This window comes from Diabrotica virgifera, chromosome 2 (assembly GCF_917563875.1).
Source record: "Diabrotica virgifera virgifera chromosome 2, PGI_DIABVI_V3a".
NCBI classification, from domain to species: Eukaryota; Metazoa; Arthropoda; class Insecta; order Coleoptera; family Chrysomelidae; genus Diabrotica; species Diabrotica virgifera.
In genome coordinates, this window is record NC_065444.1 from 266,193,462 (window position 1) to 266,210,436 (window position 16,975).

At 31.2% G+C, this 16,975-nt stretch overlaps 1 protein-coding gene and 1 long non-coding RNA gene across 3 annotated transcripts; both read left to right on the forward strand.

The window, feature by feature from the left end:
• Nucleotides 1-1,062: 1,062 nt before the first annotated feature.
• On the forward strand, nt 1,063-3,454 carry LOC126879870 (uncharacterized). Its single transcript, XR_007696322.1, has 3 exons — nt 1,063-1,265; nt 1,712-1,976; nt 2,288-3,454. It is a non-coding gene; the product is annotated as an uncharacterized LOC126879870 (long non-coding RNA).
• A 557-nt stretch (nt 3,455-4,011) lies between these two features.
• LOC126879871 (filaggrin-2-like) lies at nt 4,012-16,773 on the forward strand. Of its 2 annotated transcripts, XM_050643184.1 has the most exons (4): nt 4,012-4,258; nt 15,043-15,214; nt 15,269-15,554; nt 16,517-16,773. In XM_050643184.1, exons 1-4 carry the CDS (start codon nt 4,250-4,252, stop codon nt 16,707-16,709), a joined length of 660 nt encoding a protein of 219 aa, XP_050499141.1. In that variant the 5' UTR covers nt 4,012-4,249; the 3' UTR covers nt 16,710-16,773. The 2 variants fall into 2 exon arrangements, with proteins under 2 accessions (XP_050499141.1, XP_050499140.1); XM_050643183.1 differs by having other exon boundaries at nt 15,043-15,554.
• The last annotated feature ends 202 nt before the right edge of the window (nt 16,774-16,975 follow it).

The following is a 16,975-nucleotide window of genomic DNA, read 5'->3' on the forward strand; positions in this document are numbered from 1 at the left end:
TTTTGGACGTTGTTTTTTTGGTAGGTTTATGAATTCGGACTTTAACCAATCTTCAGGGATATCACCAGTCGAATAAACATCATTGAAAAGTTTGACTAGTATTCCAATGTTTTTCTCATTTATGAGCTTTAACATTTCTGTAGGTATGTTGTCGGGACCAACGGCTTTCTTGTTTTTTGCCAATTTTATAGCATGTTGTATTTCTGATTTTAGTATTTCTGGTCCTTCACCTTCATCTAAAGTGTCCAGTTCTTCGGGTCTATCATCATTATACAGTTCATTTATATAATTATACCAGGTAGTTCGAATTTCGTGTTCGTCTATTATCATTTTTCCCGACGAATCGGTTATAGTATGTGGAGTTTTCTTATAATAAAGACCAGCTACTTCTCTAACTTTTTTAAACATATTAAACGTATCATGTTTTTCATTCAGCTTTTCTAATTCCTTGCATTTATCCTCCATCCATTTTTCTTTAGCTACCTTTATTTTTTGTTTAATTAGTTTCTGTTTTTCTTTGTATTCTGTTTTGTTATCTTTCAGTTTTCTTCTCTGCTCCATCAATTCCAATCATATCGATACAATTTTAAAATGCCTCTCCTCTAAAATGGTCTTTTTTGACTTAAGCCTACGTTCTTGCGAAGCGGCGAAATGTATAACTTTTATTCGATTTTTTTTTCGAATTATGGATACATGGCTCTCTAATTGGAAAAAAAAACGATTGTTGGAAATGGGAAATGAAATCAAAAAGTGGAAAATCACCACTAAAATGGAAAACTTAACTTCTTTGGTTTTAGGACATAATCTGCACGACCCAATAGGTCCCCATGACGCTTTAGTAACTGCAAAAGTAGCTAAGCCTCCCCTACTATAAATTAGTTAGCTGAAATATAGAACCTTCATTCGCGTTGGGTGAAAACTTAGGACTTACTAAGTCGAATCCCTTGTTCTAATCTCATAATTTTTCCCTTGTGAATATCGCTCATTAAATGCAACAACGTCATATCTCAAAAAATCGAATTTTTGAGTTATGTGGTTTAACAGAAAGTAAATTGTATAAAGTTTACTTTGTTAGATCGATATATCTGTAACTTAACAATTAACTGAGAGATGGCGCCAAACGATTGTAGTATTTCTGCGACGAGGTCTAAATTTTTACCGCAAGAGTGTTTTATTTCAGTTGTGGTTTGTCAGTTGAAGTGGCACGTGCTTACGCTTTTGTTTAAAAACGTGTTATTGTGTTTTATGAGGATATTTCACTAAAGGTAAGATCTTTTATTTGATAATATTTTATTTCAATAACGCATTATTTAGAATTAGTACTTTTTTCGCCAAAAAATGATAAACGTTTAGGTTTTAATAATTAAAAATATGACGCTATTGTTCTGAAAAAAATATTTGTTTGGTGTATTATTTTTTCTTAAGACTTTATTACAAAGAATTTAATATTTTTTTTGCTGGAGGTGTCTGAGTTTTTGTAAACAATATGACTTTATTGTTACAAAATATTATTTAAAAATTTAAAAGGAATAATATTTATTTAAGGTTAGGTCAATCTTTAAACACAACTTTTTTCTCCATTTGGGATTGCAACCAATTGATTACATTAAATTTTACTAATTTTTAAATTTAAAACCAAAAATAATTGCATATTATGTTTATTTGTCTAATACTTTTTATTTGATCTAATTTAAAAAATATACTGTTTTAGGCTTTCAACGTAATAATGTCCTAAATTTCGCTTAAAAAAGATTCAGCAGCTTTTAAAGCAGCAGCAATCTACCAATGAGGATGCATCGACCGAACAGTATATTATGTCTGACTACACAGTTTCTGTTTTTGAATGTGAAAATGGTACCCCAAAGAATATGCTCGACAATGATGAACAACCAAACAAACAAGAATATGAAACAAACGTTTCAGAGATGGACAATGAGTTTTTTTTGTAAAAAATCAAGAATCTTCAAGTACACTAGGTAAGTATTTTTTCAGTGGCTGTTCCAGCTTTTGGAAAAATGTGAGGGGGCGCGGCGTTGCGGTTTAGAAATATTGGTGCTACAAGGAAAAATATTTTTATAAAAAAATTAGTTCTGAAACATTAAAATAAAAAAAAATATAGTTTGCCTACGTATTTTATGTTATAATATGGAAAAAACAGTATAAGATTTAATGGTGTATTTTATTTGACACCTAGTCACTCCCATATAAAATTAAAAAATGGAAAAAAAATTCAAAAATGGTATGATTTTGGAAGTTAATAGTGTTTGAAGATAATTATTTTTTACAGGTGATAAGAATATAGCTGTTCCTGGAGTTTCTAAGTCAACAAGTTCTTCATCATCTTCAAGCAGCTGTTGTAGTAGGTGTTCTAGTAGGTCTTCCAGTAGTAGTAGCTCTTCTTCGTCCTCTGAAGATTGTGAAGACATAATTAACGATCATAACTATGTACCAAAGAGTGATGAAGAATCAGAAGAGTGTGATAAAGAAAACCACGACGACGGTAATAATGAGCCTAATCAAACCTTATCAGCAAACCAAGACATTCCTATTCTTGTTACACCCCCAAAGAAAGGCAAGAAACGTCAACGGAATACTAAAAACTGGAAGAGAAATCTTACAAAAAAAAATGAGAAGTTGTGGTGAAGCCTACCAAACTCATTCAAAAAACAAAAAGATGAGACAAAAAAGACAAGTAAGGTATCCGTGCAAAGATTGTAAACTCAAGTGTCCATCTAAATTTACCGAAGAGGAGGGAATACAGATTTTTTTAAGCTATTGGTCACTCAGTGAATTTCAAAAACAGAGAGAGTATATTAACAAACTGTTGGTACCAGTTGTACCCCAATATCGGTATATTCGTGTCGGAGGTACAAGAAAACCCAGAGACAAAAGCAACGCGTACTATTTTGTAAAAGAAGGTAAGTAGATTCGAGTTTGCAAAGTATTTTTTGCAAATACTTTGGACATACCTGATCGCATAATAAAAACGGTGCAAGAAAAACGGAATAAAGTTTTAGAGGTCCTCCTTGATTCGGACAAATGTGGAAGACACGGAAACCAGAAATCGCTAAATCCAGAAATTCGGGAAGATATTAGACAGCACATAACATCAATCCCAAGAATTGAAAGTTATTACTCGCGCCAATACATCCCGAATATTTATTGATGGTAGCCGCTCATTGGCAGATATTCATAGAGACTGTATTGAAATCTGTAAACAAAGAAATAGAGCTTTTGCAAGTTACGCAATTTTCCATGAAGTTTTTGTCAAAGAATTTAATATTTCTTTCTTTACACCCAAGAAAGACCTTTGCGAAACATGCGTATTTTCATTAAAATATCTAAGCCAAAATATTTTATTAATGTTTCTTGAACTGTATTTTTATTTGTAGTTTTCTTATTTTGTAACTTCTTGTTTTTAACAAGTTGACATATTAAAATTATTTGCCAAAAACTGTGTTTAAATAATGACAAGATCATCATATTTCAATTTGTACCTCTTTTACAAATGCATTTAAGTGACAATAACGTCACAAAATGGAACATATTTTAATAATTTGATCTTATTAACCCTTAAAATTAAAAAACTCTTTTTTTTTTCAATTGATTCTTAGACAAAACAATCACATTGTCTAATGGTTTTAAGCATTTTTTTTTTCAATAAATTAAAAATTTTTTTAGCAGCATCCAAAACTTAAAATTGAATTTTCTCGAAAGTAAGTTTTTTGAGATATGACATTGTTGCATTTAATGAGCGATATGTAGTTCATAGTAGGTACAAACACTGGTTTGTTGTCATATTTCTTTGTTTTTAGCGTTTGAACTCCCTAATCTACTAGGTATGTCAAAGAAGGTACTAAAATACACTCATTCTTAAAAATAGATAGTTTTGCAATCAGTTATGTTAATTGGGTAAGAATTATGTATTTACTTCTTATTTTTAGATGGAAGTCGGAAATATTTTGAATTAATTAACGGATGATAATAAGAATGTAATATACATTGTCCAGCATTCTCTTCATTCACAACAACCTTCACCTTTTCTTCTTCTATTACATAATCACAATAAGATGTCAAAAATAAACCGTCATAACGTTGGGGTTCTTAAAATTATTGTTGCTATTTTGGGCATGGATTTTTGATGATGATAAAATATAAATGTAAATTTCGCTTCTCTTCTTCTGTATATATACAGGTACTAAGGATTGTCTTGACATAGAGTTAGCAAGTTCAGTGTGTAGCTCAAGTCATGAAGTTGGTAAGTTTTACAAATTTTATTTAAATGTAATAACTGTTTCTGATCAAATTGTATATTTTGTCCTTGTTTTAATTATTTTCATTTATTAAATGTTATATAGTGGAGTCACTGAAGGTTTTCACCTCCGATGTGGTTGAACCTCCATCGATTTTCATAAAAATTGGTGAGTAGTTAGAGGATACCTCAAGCAACAAAGGTACATGATCCAAACTTGCGCTTTTACCTTGGGGGGTGTAAGCCACCCCTTCTCGGGGGTGAAAATTATTATATCAAAAGTAATACCATAAATCGATATAAGGACAAATTCTAAGCGACATTTGTTATATAAAGTTATTAATATAAATCAATGCTTTTTGAGTTACTGAGGATCAAAGATTTTATTTTTTCGTAAAAAAATTTATGCTTTAAATCTGTTTTTCACGTATAACTCAAAAACTATAAGTTTTTACAAAAAAGTTATTATTACCAAAATTGAAAACAATAAAAAATTGAATACACTCCTCACTTAAAGAACTAAACTGATGTTAAGTCAAAGTGTGTTATGGGTAATTGAATGTAAATTTTTTTCGAAGAGGACTAAAATCTAAGTATTCAAGCTTAAATAACGGGAAAACGATGCATTTTATAAAATATACTTATAACATGTTTGTCAAAGCACTTCGGATTCTCTATCAATTGAGCTGCAGAAGAAGTTAGTAGCGTTAAAATTAAGTAAGTTATGATGAAAATAAGAGAACCCTTTCGAATTTTTTAGGAAAAAGTAAAAAATAAAACATACGCCATTTCCACAAAAGTTAAAATTGATAGTAATCCTTAAAATAATTTTTTTATACTAGGATAAGTAATGATTACAACAATTTTGACCGGTTCAGAATAAAAATTTTTGGAAAAAAGGTATGATTTAAAAAAATCAGAATTTTTAAAATGATCGTAATTTTCATTTTCTTTTGATAATAACTCCAAAAATACTAAATACACGTAAAAAATGATATATAACAAAATTTTAGTTCTTTCTGTATTAAATATTTTACCTTGTTTATTATTTCTGTTAGTCCAGAAAGCCACTGCGCATCCGCTAGGAAAAATATTCTAATTCGGATTCTTTGCACAATCTTACTCAAAAAGGACTCCTTTTAACAAATTTGCATGTTGCCAGGACCAAAAAGTGGTCAAAAATTTTTTAAACGTTTTTTTTCTGTTTTTTTCCTAAAATTATTTTTTTTTCACGGAAAAAAGTTTTTTAGGTTTTTTGGATCATTCCAAAGAGAAAAGGTCTTTAGTGACTTTTCTCTAAAAATGATAGTTTTTGACATATAAGCGATTAAAAATTGAAAAATTGCGAAATCGGCCATTTTTAACCCTCAAAAACTATGTGAAAAGCTGAAAATTTGAATGTTGCCAAGGTAGGTAGATATTCTTTAAACATCGATTGATGAAATCCCGAAGAGTTTCTTACAATACATTATTTAAAACTCATTTGTTTTTTAATTTCTAATCAAGCGTGCACGACACTATTTTCCACCGACAGTATGGTGCAAATGAAAGGAATAAATTCGTTATTTCGTAAACCGGCGACTTTAAGGAAAAATCCCGAAATAGATCGATTTTTATTTTTAAGTTATGATATTGTGGCATATATGGTATACTAGTGACGTCATCCATCTGGACGTGATGACGTAATCGATGATTTTTTTAAATGAGAATAGGGGTCGTGTGCTAGCTCATTTGAAAGGTTCTTCAATTTTCTATTCAGTAATATAAACATTTACATAATTATTTATACAGGGTGTCCAAAAAAATTTTATTAAATTAAATTATTTGACAAAAAAAGAAGTAGAAGGACACCCTGTATAAAAAATTATGTAAATGTTTACATTACTTGATGGAGAATTGAAGAACCTTTCAAACGAGCTACCACACGACCCCTATTCTCATTTAAAAAAATCATCGATTACGTCATCACGCCCAGACGGATGACGTCACTAGTATACCATATATGCCACAATATCATAACTTAAAAATAAAAATCGACCTGTTTCGGGATTTTTCCTTAAAGTCGCCGATTTTCGAAATAACGAATTTATTCCTTTCATTTGCACCATACTGTCGGTGGAAAATAGTGTCGCGCACGCTTGATTCGCAATTAAAAAACAAAGGAGTTTTGAATATTGTATTGCAAAAAACTCTTCGGGATTTCATCAATCGATGTTTAAAGAATATCTACCTACCTTGGCAACATTTAAATTTTCAGTTTTTCACATAGTCTTTGAGGGTTAAAAATGGCCGATTTCGCAATTTTTCAATTTTTAATCGCTTATATGTCAAAAACTATCATTTTTAGAAAAAAGTCACTAAAGACCTTTTCTGTTTGGAATGATCCAAAAAACCTAAAAAAACTTTTTTCCATGCAATAATTTTTTAATATAATTTTAGGAAAAAAACAAAAAAAAACGTTTAAAACATTTTTGACCACTTTTTGGTCCTGGCAACATGGAAATTTGTTAAAAGGAGTCCTTTTTGAGTAATATTGTGCAAAAAATCCGAATTAGAATATTTTTCCTAGCGGATGCGCAGTGGCTTTCTGGACTATGTAGGGTAAAAAATAACCGAGATGTAAACGTTTAAAGCTTAAATTTTGCTGCGAGAACCATGTAACCGGGGCCATTTATCCTTGTATTTTTAAAAAAGTAAGGGGTTTAAAAGATTAAATTCAACGTAGTTTAATTTCCATTTAAATTAGCTTTCAAATGGGTATTAGATGAACCTGATATCCTAAAAATTAACGGAGAGTTATTTAAAAAAAAACAATAACATTTTTTGGAAAAAAATTTAAAGATAAATTTTGAAAAATTTTTGGTGCATAAGTTTTAATGGTATCAACTTGTTCGGATTCATTGGATAGAAATTTTTAAGTACTTTGACAAATGTTTAATAAGTTTATGTTATAAAATGTATAATTTTCCCGTTATTTAAGCTTGAATACTTAGATTTGGGTATTTGCCGAAAAAAATATAAGTACATTCAATTACCTATAACTCACTTTCAGTTGACATTAAAATTTTTTTTAGTGAGCGTTTATTTCATTTTTTATCAGCTTAAATTTTGGTAATAATAACTTTTTGTAAAAAGTTATAGTTTTTGAGTTGTTTATGAAAAATTGGTCAAAACATGCATTTTTCCCACGAAAAATTAGAATCTTTGATCTTTAATAACTCAAAAAGTTTTGATTTATTTTAATAACTTTATATAACAAATTTTGCTTAGAATTTGTCCCTCTATCGAATTATGGGATTATTTTTAATAAAATAATTTTCATCCCCGAGAAGGGGTGGCACCCACCCCCAGGTAAAAACGAAAGTTGGCACCATGCCACCTTTGTTCCTTGAGATATCCTCTAACCACTGACCAATTTTCCAGCAAATCTATGCAGGTTCAACGAAATCGAAGGTAATAGCTCATATCCACCTTCAGTGACTATAGGCTATTGATTATATTCAAAATAAGATAGCTAAAAGGAACTACAACGTTAACGGGGTTTTATTATTTCATATGGTCAATGGACATCTATATATGAAAAAACCGCGGAGTGCTACCATTTAAAGGGGTGCGTTTTTGAGAAATGGGTGAATTAGTCCCTGGGCACAGGTTACATTAGGGTGATTTCTATGCACTTTTGGTACAAACATATCTACATAAAAATTATTTCTGGTTAAATTTCCTATCTAAATATCACTTTTTAAAGTCAATGATACTTTTTTTTACAAAAATATATTCAAAAGAAAAAACACAAAGAAACCCAAAAGAAAGAAATTTTGTTTTTTGTCCCATAACTTTTGTCCACGAGGATATAGGTATAGACATTGCTTTACAAAAAAAAACCTGCATATTTCTTCTTTAAAATCTTGTTTAGTACAGGTAATTAGGATTTATAGTTTTCTAAATATGACTTTTCAAAATTCGCCACTCACAGCAATTTCCTTGTTATTTCGCAAATATTGTTCTGTAACTTTTTTCTACGTAACTTTAGGTATATACAATGGTACACGTAATAGGAATAGAAAAATAATTACCTTTAAAATGGCCTACTGTATAACGTTCTTTCTTCTATTAAATTATATTTTCTTCTTTTAAAGGGATTATGGTTTTTCAAGGTTTTATACTTTTAACGATTTTTCTAATATAATATAAAAATAAAGTAATATTATTATATAATGTTATATTATATATAGTATATATAATATATTATATTATATAGTATATATTATATAATACCTAATATAAAACAATATTATTTTTTACATTTTTTACGATTATTTTTGAAATTTCCCATTATAACTTTTTTTTTCTAGTACATGAATATACTATATATTGCTCAATAAAGAGGGCTTACTTTCTGTTCTTTAAAATGGTGTATCATCTATATTTAAATGTGTAATGGAAACCGAGTGATTCTTTGATATTTTTTTACCTGTATTATTTAAAATTATTTCTTTTACAAAAATTACATAAACATTAGTCTTAGAAAACATCACTTTAGTTAAAATTATTTTAACGTTGACATTTAAAAATTTTCAAAATTAAAGTCCATCTGTTCGTTAGCATTAGCTTCAATATCTTCCTCTGATACCTCAGTTATCATACCACAATTAGTACCCATGCACATGCACCCTTTGCAGAATATTGAACAACTAATTCCTATCTTCCTACAACCGCAGTTTTTTGTACATCATTTGGTACATTTACATGTTATTTTTTCAAGCAAAGCTTGTGGTGCAGGAGCTTTGACAGTAAATATTGGAATTAATCCATATTTTGAAGTTTGCCCGGCCGAGTCAAGTGGATCCAAAGTATTACCTATAAAAAATAAGATTCAATCATAACACACAATCACATAACAAAGTTATAATGAGGAATTTAAAAATAATCCTAAATTCAAGAATCGTTGCAAGTACTTATTACATTTTGAAAAAGCATAGCTTATTCAAAAATAATCCTAGAATTTTTTATAATACACCATTTTAAAGCAAACAGAATAAGCTTTCTTTTTTATTATATAATATATACCTAAATGTAGAAAAAAAAGTTATAATGGGAATTTACAAAATAATCGTAAAAAATATAAAAACTCGTTAAACGTATAGTCTTGAAAAAGATAACCTCTTTAAAAGAAGTCGTACAACATTACACAGTAAAATATTTTAAAGGTAATTGATTTCTATTCCTCTTACATGTACCATTGCATATGCCTAAAGTTACGTAGAAAAAAGTTACAGAACAATATTTGCGAAATAACAAGGAAATTGCCCAAAATTGCTGTGAGTGGCGAACTTTGAAAAATCATATTTCGAAAACTATAAATCATAATGACCTCTACCAAACATCGTTTTAAAGACAAAATATGTAAGTTTTTTTTCTGTGAAGCAATGTCTATACCTATATCCCCGTGGACAAAAGTTATGGCACAAAAAACAAAATTTCTTTCTTTTGGGTTTCTTTGTGCTTTTTCTTTTGAATATATTTTTGTAAAAAAAAAATACCTTTGACTTTAAAAAGTTATATTTAGATAGGAAATTTAACCAGGAACAATTTTTATGTAGACGTGTTTGTACCAAAAGTGCATAGAACTGGCCCTAATGTAACCTGTGCCCAGGGACTAATTCACCCATTTCTCAAAAACGCACTCCTTTAAATGGTAGCACTCCGCGGTTTTTTCATATATAGAGATTCATTGACCATATGAAATAATAAAACCCCGTTAACGTTGTAGTTCCTTTCTATAGTACATAATCAATAGCCTACTAATAGAATTTAAATTCTTATGTAGCTTATTAGCCTACAGTCTAAAAGTCCTTGCAAGTACCTTTAATGCTACTCCTTTCATACTTTATCTTATCACTTCAACCAGAAATTGGACAATTCTCCTCTAGCTTTTCTCCTTCGTAAGGGCGCGTCCATAGAGCACGCTGGTTTCCGAGTCAGAAAGCCGAGTCCGTGTGCAAATAGTCCTAATAACATCGCGCAGTTGCACTTTGGATAGGCCCGTTTAAATACGAAGGATTATTTGCACACGGACTCTGTGCTGACTTCGGAAACCAGCGTGCACTATGAACACGCTCTAAGGATGTAGTAGAGTCATGTAATGTGTTTGACTATTTCTGTCATGTCATGTATGTGTTTGACTAATTTTGCTGAGAATGAGCAACCAGCCATGTTGTCCATTCTTTAACGGTTTTTGCTCTAAATTTTAAAGAACTTCTTGGTGTGACATGAAATTTGGCATACGTATAGCTTACATGTCAAAGAAAAAAAGTGATACTGTGCCGATGTGTGCTTTTGCCCTGGGGGTGACTTTCACGCCCTCTTGAAGGTGAAAAAATATATGTCCAAAATAAGTCCAGAAATGGGTAAACTGACTAATTTTAAGTAACTTTTGTTCCATAGAGCTTTTTCGCCAAGTCAACATTTTTCCAGTTATTTGCGAGTGAATATGTTCATTTTTCAACAAAATAACCACATTTTTGGACGGTTTCTCGCAAATAACTCAAAAAGTAAGTATTTTGTCGAAAAAAAAAACGTTCTTAGCAAAAATATAGCACATAAAAAAGTAAAAAAAAATGGTCGACGCTTTAGGTCTCTGGATCTCGTAGAACCAGAGTTATAGCCAATGAAAAATAGATTCATATTCTCTAACAATAAAACACGAAAACGTTTGTTTTCTATACTTCCACAAAATTTATTATATCTAAGTGACTACAGCTGTTTCGGCGGAGTGCCTTTCTCAAGTAACTCCGCCGAAACAGCTGTAGTCACTTAGATATAATAAATTTTGTGGAAGTATAGAAAACAAACGTTTTCGTGTTTTATTGTTAGATAAAATGAACTTCCATCAAGTAACGGTCGAATCCATCAATTAGATTCATATTCACCAAATTTCAAATAGAATATTTCGACGTGAAATATCCAAAAAATTAAGCACTTTTTGGGGAAAACCCATTATAACTTTTTTAAAGTGTTTAAAAAAATGTTTATTTCTGTTTTTACAAAAAGTTTCTAGAATTAAATTTAAGCAAGTTACGCTCAAAATAAAGTTGGTTCCTTTTGTTTTCGCAAAAAAAAATCGGGAAGACCACCCCCTAATTAGCAACTTAAATGAAATTAATCGTTACCGCTCCACAAATTATTTTACTTATGTTGTGTTTATATGATCTGTAAGTTTGATAGAGTCAAAGTGCTTATTTTTGAAAAAAATTGGTTTCAAAGTAAAATTTTTAAAAATTTAAATTTTGAAAAATATGTTTTTTTTTTTCAAAATAACTTAAAAATTTTTAGAGATACCAAAAATCTCGAAAAACAAAAAGAGTCAGATTTACTTTTCTGAATATCATGTACTTTTTTGTTTTTCTGTTAGACAAAAATTGATCAAGATTTGGTGTTTCTAAATTTGCATATAATTCGTGATCAGTGACTCGTTCAACCCCTTTTAACTACAGCCCTTTCAATAATAAGGACTTTGAACCGATGAAACTTACAGATCATATAAACAATATATACACGAGTCAAGAAACTTGTGAAGTCGTAACAATTAAGTTCATTTAAGATACTAATTAGGGGGTGATTTTCTCGATTTTTTTACCAAAACCAAAAGGGACTAACTTTATTTTGAGCGTAACTTGTTTAATTTTGATGTTAGAAATTTTTTTTATAAAACAAAAATGAAGCTTTTTTTAAACACTTTAAATAAATTTTAATGAATTTTCTCCGAAATGTGTTTAATTTTTGGTTATTTCACGTTAAAGTATTCCATTTGGAATTTGACGAATATGAACCTATTTTTCATTAGCTATAACTCTGCTTTTACTAGGTGTAGAGACGTGATATATACACCATTTTTTTCATTTTTTTACAGGCTATATTTTTGCTAAGAATGTTTTTCGACAAAATACTTACTATTTGAGTTATTTACGAAAAACCGTCTAAAAGCGTGGTTATTTTGTTGAAAAAATGAACATATTCACTGTCAAATAACTCGAAAAGTATTGACTTAGTGAAAAAGCTCTATAGAAGAAAAGTTACTTAAAATTAGCCAGTTTATCCATTTCCCGACTTTCTTTGGACGAATATTTTTCCACCCCCAAGAGGGGGTGAAAACCACCCCCACGGTAAAAGCACATATCGGCACAATATCACTTTTTTTCTTTGACTTGTTAGCTATGCGTATGCGAAATTTCATGTCAATCCAAGCGGTTCTTTAAAATTTAGAGGTTTTGCAATATTTTACCGTTAAAGAACGGACTACATGTCATGTCCTTTATTTCGTCCGACTACTGTGCTGGAGATCTTCCTCTGTATCTTTTGCCCGCTACATTGCCTTCAACTATCATTTGTTCCATGCATTCTCGTCTTCTCGTTATATGTCTAAATTATCTCTTTATATTCCGGTTGATAATTCTGGTGAGTCTGGTTGTTATGTTAACTTCTCCTAGTATTGAACTATTTGTGCGATATGTGGTCCATGGTACGTACAACATTCTACGATAGACCCACATTTTAAATTATATTAGACGCTCTGGTCGGCATTTCTGATGGTCCATGTTTCGGAAACCTAGGTGGCGATAGGAAATATGAATGCACAAACAAGGTGCAACATTGTGTTTTTTGTAGCGTTAGTTTTCTTCTTTAGGTATTTTTGTGAATTTGACTGTAGCTCTCTAATGTTGATGACTTCTTCTTCTTCAAATACCATCTTCGTTCCAAAGGTTGGTGATCATCAGGGCCATACGTATTTTCGAAACTGCTGACCGAAACAATTCGTTGTTGCTACAGCTATACCATTGCCGTAGATTTTTTAGCCAGGAGTTTCGTCTTCTTCCTATGGACCTTTTTCCTGCTATCTTCCCCTGCATAATTATTCGAAGCAGTTCATATCTTTCGCCTCTTGTAATGTGTCCCAAGTATTGAAGTTTTCGTTTTTTGATCGTAAATATGACTTCCTTTTCTTTATTCATTCTTCTCAAGATCTCGACGTTTGTGACTCTCTCTGTCCATGATATTCTCAAGATTCTGCGATACATCCACAGTTCAAATGCCTCTAATTTTTTGGTATCAATCTTTTTCAGCGTCCATGACTCCATTCCGTAGAACAGCACAGAAAGTACGTACATCTCATCAGGCGAAGTTTCATTTCAAAGCTCAAATCTCTTCCACAGAACACTCTCTTCATTTTAGTGAATATGGATCTGGCTTTTTCTATTCTTATTTTGATTTCTGCTGACCTATCGTTGTCTTCATTTATTAAAGTGCTTAAATATTTGTATTTGCTAACTCGATCATTAATTTCATTGTGTAAATATAAATTTTGGACATTTCGTGTTGATTTCGATATTACCATAATTTTAGTTTTCTTTATGTTCAAAGAGAGTCCATATTTATCGCTGCAGTCTGCTATCTTATTCACCAATGTCTTTAGCTCTTCAAGTGTGTCTGCGATTCAAAAACGGTGTCGTCGGCATATCTCAGATTGTTTAATCTAAGACCATTTATTTTAATACCTATGGATTGCTCAGAGAGTGTTCTATTCATTACGTCTTCGGAATAGAGATTAAATAGGATTGGTGACAGTATACACCCTTGTCTCACACCTCGCTTTATTTCAATTTCTTCAGTGGTATTATTCTCTACTCTCACTACTGCTTTCTGATTGTAATACATATTTGCTATTAGTCGGATGTCTCGTTTATCTAAATTCTTTTCTGCCAGGGGTCTGATTAGATGATCATGCCGCGCTTTATCAAAGGCCTTGTTATAATCTATGAAACACATGAATACATCTTGATTTATGACTGTGCCTAAGTAATTAAATTGTCTGAACACTTCGTAACCTGCTATGTTTCTTATCTAGGTTTTAATCGATAATCATTACTTTGGTTTTTTGTATATTTATTTTCAAACCACATTCCTTATATTTAGCTTATTCATAATTTGTTAAAGTTCGTCTGGTGAAAACACCAATATAACCATGTCATCAGCATACGTTATAAGGTTTGTGGTAGGAGAATTGATTTTAGTCTTTCATTGATGCTGGTTAAGAATACTTTGCTCGCATGGTATATCCATGCAATCTAAATGGTGTGCACTTGCAACTGATTTGACAGCAAAGCAACCCGATATTAATAGATAATAAATATATTATTCATTAATTAATCATTTAATTAGATACAAATCATTTAGACAGTCGCTATCAGATTATAGTGTAAGTGAGTTGAGTAAATGTCTTGTTACTTAGTAAAGTCGACTTAATTGTTTTTACAAAGAGACGCTTATTAAATCAAAACGTCTGCGGTCCCTTAATTGAGTTAGTATACAGATCCATTTAACACGAAACAATCCAAACTGATTCCTCATCTACATAAATTTGACTAGTTTTGTTCATTGTGGTCAACAGATATTGTCTATAAAGTTTTTACATTTATGGTCAAATAGACTGTTACTTTTTATCTAAATATTACATTTAATCTTACTGGTTATATTCCTTGGTACATTGTTATTGTAGTGGGCGAATTTAATAAACAATCTTGTAAGATATGTATTTACCGCTATATTTAACTTGACTAATCATATAACGTTTATTACCGGTTTGTGCTTCTTGATTCTTCATTCTTCTTAAAAAATTCTAGAAATATTAACAGGATGGTTATACATATATACTATTTTTTGATATTTGGTAATTGTCTATCATTTACTAAAAAACTTTAAAAATATATTTAAAACAAAACGTTTGTTTTTAGGTAATCGCTTCTGTGTTTCTCATAGCCGCTGCTTCAGCTGCTGTTGTTCCAGTTGAACATAACCAACATGCAGAACCAAACTCACAACCATCATCATTAGTTGGTAAACGATCAGCAGGTTTCGGCGAACATCTTGACAGACCAAATCAACCAAACTCACAACAATCAGCAGGTTTCGGTCAACATCTTGACAGACCAAATCAACCAAACTCACAACAATCAGCAGGTTTCGGTCAACATCTTGACAGACCAAATCAACCAAATCAACAACCCCAACACCCCGCTCATTTTGGACAACATAACCAACATGCAGAACCAAACTCACAACCGTCATCATTAGTTGGTCAACGATCAGCAGGTTTCGGCCAACATCTTGACAGACCAGTCACTCACAAAACAAGCAATGAGTACAATAATTATGAAAAACATTCTACCAACTACCACAATGGTCAGGAATCGAGAATTTTACACTATGAATCAGAACAAGATCCCGAACAAGGTTACAAATTTGGGTAAGAAACCTTATCAACAATTGATATAGATTGATAAAGATCAGAATGGAGAGAATGAATCAGAGGAATAATGCGAGATAGCGTCATAAATGAGTAGGAAGGGACCGACTAAAGAAGGTGAATATTAAAATGCGGAATGCGGCAGAGGCTGTAGAAACCCTTATTTAATTTAAGCCTTATATTAAGCACATTTTAATTATTGATTATTAAACTGTGTAGTTCGATTATCTATCTATGGGGGTCCTACAGCCTCTGCCGCATTCCGCATTTCAATCTTCACCTTTTTAGGTCGATCCCTTCCTCCTGGGGAATTTATGACTCTATCTCGAATTATTCCTCTGATTAATTCTCTCCATTCTGTTCTTCTTCCTCTCTTTCTTCTTTTTCATGGAACATACAGTTCAAGGCCTGTTTTGGCCATCGTTTATCTTTCATTCGCATTACATGTCTATACCATAAAAATCTTTGGATTCTATTGCATCTACAGGTAATATAAATCCTTCCTATTCCCCTTCTTACTTCTTCATTTTGGATATGATGAAGTCTGGAATCTGGATATATGACATGCTCTCTTTAGATAGTCCATTTCTACTACTTACAGTTTTTTTTCTCTTTCATCTTTATTTGTTAACATTCAGATCCGTACCTTAAAACTAGTTCTATAGTTTGAACGTACATAGATTTTTAACGCGTAGATTATTATTTTTATTCGTAAACTAATTTTAGAAGACCAAAGATAATGAGCTGTGTTTTCTGCTGTATGTCCCGTTTCCATGTTCCTTTCTTTGCTATCACTGTCCCTAGCTATTTAAATTCTTGGTATGTTTTAATATACCTAATCGAGAAATGTGGATTCTTTTTCTGCGTCCTTTATTCCAAGGCTTCGATTATTGCGTTTTCTTTATGTTGATTTTCGTATTACCTATTCGGTTAACAGTTCTATTAACATAAGTTTATTTTAGATACCACACAAGTCACGGTAACGAAGAAGTTCAAAGAAGCGAAGAAGCACAAATAAGAAGAATTGACGAGGAACATGCATCAGTTGCAGTACAAGGTGTTGTTGAATATGTTAACCATGAAGGCAAACGTGTAAGATGGACCTACACTGCTGACGAAAATGGATACCACCCATCTGAAATTACAGTTACATAAATAATTTTATGATTGTGATGAAAAAAGTACAAAAATATAAAAATAAAACTTTTAATAAATTCTATATATTTTTTTTCATTTTAAGTATTAAATATGCACCTATAATAAACAGAATTCACAATTATTTATAAAAAATACCCTGATCGCAGTAACAATAGCTATTTGTATAACAAGGGAGGAAAGTGCCACTTTTCCTCCCGAGAATGAAGTTTATTGCCCGACGGGTAGCGGAGGGCAGTAATCGTTCAAGGGAGGAATAAGGCATT

What these genes read in the sequence shown, in the direction of transcription:
- LOC126879871 (XM_050643183.1), top strand. An exon ending in GAACAAGGTTACAAATTTGG is followed by an intron (nt 15,555 to 16,516) that starts GTAAGAAACCTT and finishes AGTTTATTTTAG; the next exon opens with ATACCACACAAGTCACGGTA.